Source organism: Nannospalax galili, unplaced genomic scaffold, assembly GCF_000622305.1.
Source record: "Nannospalax galili isolate Female #2095 unplaced genomic scaffold, S.galili_v1.0 scaffold19, whole genome shotgun sequence".
Classification (NCBI taxonomy): domain Eukaryota; kingdom Metazoa; phylum Chordata; class Mammalia; order Rodentia; family Spalacidae; genus Nannospalax; species Nannospalax galili.
The window spans coordinates 935197-943298 of record NW_008342110.1 but is presented as its reverse complement, the minus strand read 5'-3'; the positions used below and the strand labels follow the sequence as shown (position 1 = coordinate 943298).

At 43.9% G+C, this 8102-nt stretch overlaps 1 protein-coding gene across 1 annotated transcript in view; it reads right to left on the bottom strand.

Moving 5' to 3' along the window:
- Positions 1-1266, bottom strand: part of Afap1l1 (actin filament associated protein 1 like 1) — a 45921-nt gene extending 44655 nt beyond the window's left edge. The window contains exon 1 of the mRNA XM_029565829.1: positions 1225-1266. Coding sequence (XP_029421689.1) covers positions 1225-1258 — 34 coding nt within the window. The 5' untranslated portion in view covers positions 1259-1266. The remainder of the gene's footprint in view (positions 1-1224) is intronic.
- Positions 1267-8102: the final 6836 nt, after the last annotated feature.

Here is an 8102-nt window from a genome sequence, read left to right as displayed (position 1 = left end):
TATTTTATGTGTATGTGTGTATTGCCTGCATGTAGGTAAGTGTACCCATGTTGTGCAATGCCTACGGAGGTCAGAAAAGGCTGTCAGATCCCCTGGGACTGGAGTTATGGACAGTTGTTAGCTTCCATGTGGGTGCTGGGATTCAAACTCGGGTCGGGTCTCTGCAAGAACAACCAGTGTTCTTAACCGCTGAGCCATCTCTCTAGCCCCAAGCTCTTTCATTTTAAATATCTAAAAAGTGAGGGTCAAAGAGGTTATGTGACTTGGCTATGGTCACACAATCAACTGGGGGAAAAGAAACATCCAGTGTAAAATTAACAAGTACCTGAGTCTGATACTTAAGATGAAGCATGAAAGACAGGCTAAGAACATGGGCTTTCCTTCCAGCTCTGTCATTTTCCAGCTGTGAAACTCTGGGGAAATTTCTTAACTTTCCAAAGCTTCTAATTTACCAGCAAACAGTAGGGTATTGACAGCAGCTGCTTCGCAAGCTCACAGCAAAGATGAAGCAGTGATGGCACTGGGCAGCCATGTCACATCCCTAGCCACCCATTCCTAACTTGTCTCTCTCCTTCACTTCTGGACCAGGTCACCTGAGGCTTTTTGGGATAGAGTAGGGCATCAGGACAGAGAAATAATCTTCATGTCTAACTTTTATTTGGAACCGTGAATACACTTCATCCATCTTATTTGGTTTAGTCTTAGAGTATGGTGGTTTGAATGAGAATATCCCCCATAGGCTTCAAGTATTTGGACATTTTGTCCCCTTTTGGTGGCGCTGTTTTGGGAAGTCTTAGAAGGTGTAGATATCCTGAAGGAAGCACGTCATTGGAGGCAACTTAGTTCTTAAACCTTGCTCTTGTTTCCTGTGCCTGCTTGAAGATGTGAGACCTTAGCTTCTGCTCCTCCTCCAGCCACCTCTGCCGCCATACCTCCCTGCCATGATGGACTCTTGCCCCTTGGAACCGTAAGCTCCGATAAACTCTTCCTTCTTTAAGTTGCTTTGGTCAGTGTTTCTATCATGGCAACAGAAAAGTAACTAATACAGAGAGGTACAGTGAATCCTAAGGACTAAAATCAAACAGGAAAGAATGGACTAAGGCTGTTTATAAGTCTTTGATCTTTCAAAGTTTGTCAGTCAATCTAGAAATCCAAGATAGAGAATAATTATTCTTTCGTTTCTCAAATAAAGTTGGAACCTATTTAAAAACATACCTAACATACCTCTGAGTGCTTCCTGTTCCTGGGGAGAACCCATTTAAGACTAAGGTCAGTTTTCTGTGCTCCCCCACACTCCTCACTGAAATGAAATGAAAATAAGATGTCATGTATCAGAGGTTAAGCCCCAGGCCAAAAACATAGTGACTGGTCTACAGCCTTCACACAACCTGAAGGAAACTGTTATTCGGAAAGCATTTCTGGCAACCAGGGAGGACAGGACTCCAATAAGAGGATGGAGAAGCTGGGTCTTAAAGGTAGTAAGTCTAATTTCCATGATAAAAGTGAAAAACAAATAGACACATCTGTAAGCCACAGGCACAATAAACCCTGTCTTGTCTGCTACAGGTCCAAGGCTAGAGCTGCGCCCTCTGAGGTGTGCAGTCAGCCCTGTGCACCTTCCCCTGCTTCAACAGTTGTGCTGAACACAAAGCAGTGTGGGAGAGGACGCCACTTCTCCCCAAGCCACGAGCTCCTTCCTAGATCATAAGCACATCCTTGTTTTCGTTTAGAAAATGCAACTAGCACAATTTTAAAATAAGAAGAGCCATCAGTGTGGTTTATGAAGGGCCTACAATTTTTCTTTTGGTTTACTCAAATTCCCTTTCTTATTTCCAAACAGCAAAATGACCCAATTTCTATCTCATCGCCTCCTGTTCTGGAGAGAGAATCAGGCCATTACTTTAAAAGTGTTTCATCATGGTGTGGATGACTCTATGCTGTGTTCTAACAAGCAGGCACACTAATGGAGAGGGCCATGAGAATGGCAGGTGGCAAGTCATCTGTAAGGAAAGCAGGCAGGTGTGAGCTCAGTGTTTGGGTTGAGAATGGAGGGAAAAAAAATCTTCCTGTGAATTTTAAACCCCAGGAATCTTCTCTAGGCTACCCAAGCAGATCCTCATCTTTGGTAATCCAGTCATTTTGCAGAAGTGTTTTCCACCTCTCAGGACTTCCCTCCCTGCAGCCCAAGAGGCCTCTGTTTTCTACTGAGGCCTGGGATCCCTCCTATGTTGTCCTATTATAGCTTGAAGGCTCTCTCCCTGTGACATTTCATGTGACAAGATTTTATACCTCCTTACAGTTACATATTTTGGGGGTAGGGGGCAGGGTTTCCTGTGTGCTACTCTAGTCTCCAATTAGATACATGTGGGAAGATGACTTTGAACTTCTCATTCTCTGACTCCGTATCTCAAGTGCTTTGTGCGTCATCATGCCTGTTGGTTTATGTGGTGCTTGGGATCAAACCTGGGTTTCACCCACGCTATGCAAACACTATGAATTGAGTTACTCTTCATCCCTTATGTACTTAGCTGTTTTGTTGTCAGTTTTTCTCACTTGAGCCTGAGCTCCATATGGGCAAGAGCACTGTCATCTTTGCTGATGGACTGGTGAAATTAATGAATTCTGGAAGCAAACTTAAGTCTAACAGCTTGTTACTACAATTTAAAAAGCATGCCCACTCAGTCCTTGGATAGGAGGTCTACCCACCCAAGGTCCAGGGACCATTTTGGAAGAGGCAGTGGAAAGATTGTAAGAGACAGGGAGGAGGTGCATGACCATATAAAACAGTCCTACATGCTCCTGGGACCTTTCTCATACAAACATACAACAATGGTCTCAGCATGCACAAGACCCATGCAAACTGATTACTGCTGGGTGAGGACAAGTTGGTCTTTTTGAAGAGAGAGACTCTAGATAGGCTGACTAAACCCAGGTAGATGAACTTGTACTGAGGAACATCTGGGGACACTAACTTGACATGATAGGCCTTAACACAAATGACAGAATGTATGAATTCCGGGGGTGGGGTATGGGAGGGTGCCAAAGGAGAAGAGGGTATGAAGATGATTTTCTGTATGAAATACACAAAAATTCAATTAAAAATTTAAAATGATTGAAAAAAAAAGCATGTCCACTCTTATAGTGGCTCAGCATAGTAAAAAAGTATGAAACGAAACATTCTGGTTAAAAAAGGAAGTCAAAGCCCCATTTCTCCCTTGGCTCAGCTCCCAAAGGCTATTTGTGAAACTTGTATCCATCACGGGAGTACAGCTGCAGCTGGCTGAGGGATGTACGTTTTGTTGTGGGTAGACGTTAATTATAACACATAAATTAGGAATGACGATGACCAGCAGATACTGAGCAAACCTACCAGTGACAGTTGATCTTGATTGTCAACTTGATGACATTAGAATCACCATGGAAACAAACCTCTGGGTGTGTCTGTGAGGGACTTTATAGATTAGGTTAATCAAGGTGGGAAGATTCGCTCTAAATGTGGGTGGTACCATTCCATGGGTTCTAGTCTTAGACTGGATAAAAAGGAGAAAATGAGCTGAGTACTAGCATCCATTTCTCTCTGCTTCCTGACTATGGATAATCCTGCTCCTGTTGCCATGACATCTCCACCATGATAGACTGTACTCTCAAACGGTGAGCCAGATAAACACTTCCTTTCTTTAAAAAAAAAAATATTATTTTTATTTTATGTGTATGAGTGTATTACCTGCATGCAAGTACACTTGTGTCATACAATGCCTGTGGAGGTTAGAAGAGGGCGTTGGATCTCCTGGAACTGGAATTACAGATGGTTATCATGGTTATCAGCCATCATGTGGGTTCTGGGAACTGAATCTGGGTCCTCTGCAAGAGCAGCTAGTGTTCTTAACTGCTGAGCCATCTCTTCAGCCCCAACCCTTCCTTTCTTAAGGTGTCAGGACTTTTGTCATAGCAACAAGACAGGAAACTAATATATCCCTTCCCCAAGTTTAAGTCCTGATCCTTCATTTCTTAGTCATGCTTGTCTGAGACAAATAGTCTGCTGCATACTTGGAGCCCATGAGCATGTTCTTTCAGCAGAAATGAGCCTGACACTTATGATTGTGCTTAGAACTGTGTCCAGCACATAGTAGCCACTCAATCAATATAAATTATTTATATCAGTCTTCCATTACTAATATAAGGCACATCCTAAGTCTGCTTTAAGAGACATGGTATTTAGTCTGTACCATGAATTAGTTTGTACATGGTCGATTAGCCCAGTTTTATTACTGAGGACTTTATTTTATCCATCTGAGGACTGCAGAATGGGAGGGACCAGTTTTCCTCCAAAATGCTGCTCACATGTGTGCCCAACTTGGGGCTGGTTTTGAAGAGGCCATGAGCTCCAAAGGGAAGGCTAGAAAAATTGCCCCATCAGTTTGTAGCTTCAGAAATCTTTCCTTTCCTAGTTCCAGTCTCTTCTAATTTGCTGCAAATCAACCTAGCTGGGGCCACAGGGAGTCCAATGCTTCCTCGCTGTAACTTTACAGGACCTTCTCTCCACAGCAGTGATTTGACCAGTACTGTTTATCACCAAAGCAAACATTTCCTGTTGTTCCGTTGTATAGACGGAAGACCGTTATGTGTATGGGATGGAAAGGGATGGAGAAGGAAGAGCAGAGAAACTCCACCTGCCCAATATAGCTGCTGTGGCAGGGAGCCTGGTGGGTGAGGTCACACTGGAAGACCTATATACTAATTAGAGAGATTGTGATTGTGGGCAACAATGTTTTTTTCATGCTGGAAAGAAGAGAACAAGTTAGACTCTCTAAGATAGAAACACAAAAATAGGAGGAAGGTGCCAAGGACCAGAGGGGTAATTACAAGCTTGGCCTCAGAGGACTTGGTCAGAGTTTTAACTCCCCTCACTTACTCAGGGTAATTTTGGTTACATTATTCAATTTCTTTGAGTATCATTTTCCTCTGTGAGAGATGGGATGGCTGGGCTGTCAAAGCAAGGGTTACTACCAGGGATGGTGGCCTAGCATGGTTCAACCTACTATGATTTTAGAAGACAGGATGGTCAGAGGTCCTTGGGAGAGTGGGTCACTGGGCATTTCTGGTGATTTTACCTAGAAGCCAGGCAAGGTGACAGGTTCAGGAAGTGTGGCATCCCAAGTGCCATTCCTAGCAGCAGCTCTGCCCTATTGAGGGCTCTTCCTCAGGGAACCTGTTCCTCAACTCTGGACCACTGGGGAAACCCCAGCCTCCTTCCATCAGACTGTCCACAAACCACACAGGAGGAGGTGGGGGCTTGCCTATGAGTTCCTTTTTCTAAGGAAGTAACTTCTGGTTGTGGGTCTGGGCTCTCCCAGAATTGTTTCTTTGTCTGTGGATTCCTCTGTGTTTAGCTCATAAAGGAAATGGTTCCAGGAGGAAGTGGAAAATGGTGACACAGGATCCTGCTCCCACTCAAAATGGCAGCTGCTTCCGTTTAAGACAGTCTGCACCATCTCCTTTACCCAGGGTTGGAGGAACAGCAGCAAGTGATAGGGAATGATCGGGATGCCTTTAAAAAAGAAAAGCAGCTAGCATCTGTAAGGGCTTCAGTGATATTCTAGATGTTGTGCTAAGTATTGCATGTGTTACCTCATGTAATCCTCCTAACCCTGCAAGGTGGCTTGTTTATACCAGCTATTCTAATGCAGGGGCCAAGTGAGTCTCAGAGAGGCACTCATTTGTCTAAAGATATATAGTGAACACGCTGATTCAAACCTAGACCCAATTCTAGAGCATAAGCGTCCCTTGTTTGCATTATAATCTTTTCTGGCCATCTTCTTTACTAAACACTTCCTGTGTGCAAGGTTCTATTCTGAGTATTTTCAGTATTCTTTTAAAAATAGAACAGACTGGGGGCTGGAGAGATAGCTCAGCAGTTAAGATGACTGGCTGCTCTTGCAAAGGACCTGGGTTCAGTTCCCAGCACCCATATGGTGGCTAACAACCATCTGTAACTCCAGTTCCAGGGAATCTGACACCCTCTTCTGACCTCCATGGGCACTGCACAATATGGGTGCACTTACATACATGCAGGACACTCAAACACATAGAATAAAAAATAAAAAAAATTTAAAAAAGAACAGTTTCAGGAGGACAAAAATTAGAGTAATCCTAAATTCTGACTTTGTGGGCTACTCTCATCTTGCTCCCCACCTCCTCATTCTTATGTAGTTATTATTTATGTAATCAGTTATTTTATATTATTTTATTTATTTCAATTTAATGTGTATGAGTGTTTTGCCTGCATGTTTGTAAGTGCACCCATGTCTGCAATGCCTGAGGAGGCCAGAAGAGGGTGTCGGATCCCTTGAAACTAGTTGTTAGCCACTATGTGGGTGGGAACTGAACCCAGGTCCTCTGCAAGAACAGCCAGTGCTCTTACCTTCTGTGCCACCTCTCCAGCTCTGGAATGGGTTATTTAAAAAAAAAAAAATTGGGGACTGGCAAGATGGCTCAGCAGTTAAGAACACTGGTTGTTCTTGCAGAAGACCTGGGTTCGAATCCCAGCACCCACATGGCAGCTAACAACTGTCCATAATTCCAGTCCCTGGGGATCTGACAGCCTCTTCTGACCTCTGTGGGCATTGCGTGACACGGGTGCACTTACCTACATGCAGGCAATACACACATACCTGTAAAATAAAAAAATAAATAAATTTTTAAAAAATTTACATTTACATTTATTTTGCTGGGAGAAGGACACACATGTGCTAGAGTGCTTCTGAGGGTCAGAGGACCACTCCCAGGAGTTGTTTCTCTTCTTTTACCAGGCATTCCAGGGATAGAGCTCAGTTTGTCAGGCTCTGCAGCCAGTGCTTTTACCAGCTAAGTCATCTCACTGCCCCTAATTGATTATTTTTTGATAATGTAGTTAGCACCTATCATTCTAAGCCAAATATAGTAAGCAGTCTATCAAAGTCCAAACAAAGGCAGGAGCTTGACTGCCCCTTTCACTGTCTGTGACATCTGATGACCTCATCCCAGGAGCTGTCTGCATCATACATTTGTTTCCTCTGTCTATTGTTTATTGCAATCTAATGTAGACTGGAAAATGTGTTTTAAAGTTTTAGTTGTTAACTCTATTAAGAGGGCATGATGCTATTTATAGATAACTTTTGTGACTTTAAAATTTTTTTTAATTATTTTTATTTTATGTGTATGAGTGTACTGCCTGCATGTGTGTAAGTGCACCTGTGTCATGTAATGCCTGTGGAGGTCAGACAAGGGTGTTGGATTCCTCTGGAACCAGAGTTACAGATGGCTGTTAGCTACCATGTGGATGCTGGGAATTGAACCAGGGTCCTCTGCAAGAGCAGCCAGTGCTCTTAACCACTAAGCCATCTCTCCTGCTCTTGTTTTGTTTTTTGAGACAGGGTCTCCCTGTAGCCCCAGCTGTCCTGAAACTCTCTATGTAGACTAGGCTGGTCTTGATCTCATAGAGATCCGCCTGCCTCTGCCTCCTGAGTGCTGGGATTAAAGGGACATGCTCCCACACCTCACCTTTTGTGACCTTCTCCTTAATGTTATGATGCAGAGGAAGATCTGTTCATGTTGCTTGCCAGTCCTTGTGTCTGTACCGCTTGCCTGTCCATACTACTCCACGGTGGAACTGTTTCTCTGAGTGTCCCCATTTACTCTCTGTAGCATCCCTTTATGGGAGCTTAGTTTTACCGAGGTCCGCAGAGGTTAAGGAACTTGCTGGAGGTCACAGGTGCCAGGGTTGAAATCTTTCTAGTCAACCACAGTACAGTGGAGAAAACACAGGTACTAGAGCAAGGATGCAGGGAGCCTCTGTCCTGGACACACTTTTACTGCCCTTATAGCCTTGGCCAAGTTGCTTCATGTGTCTGAACCTCATTTCCTCCCCATGAGAGTGGGTGATCATAACTGGCCTGCTCACCTTGTGACTCCATGAAGATTAAGTAGGTGAGGCTAAGCAGCAGCTCATCAACGCTCAGGCTAATGTGGATGGTCAGCACCCTGAAAACTGTTCCGGAGCCAGAAAAGTCAACAGCTGCCTCAAGGTACACTAAGCAGTTTCTATGTACAGAGCTTTGTTCTGT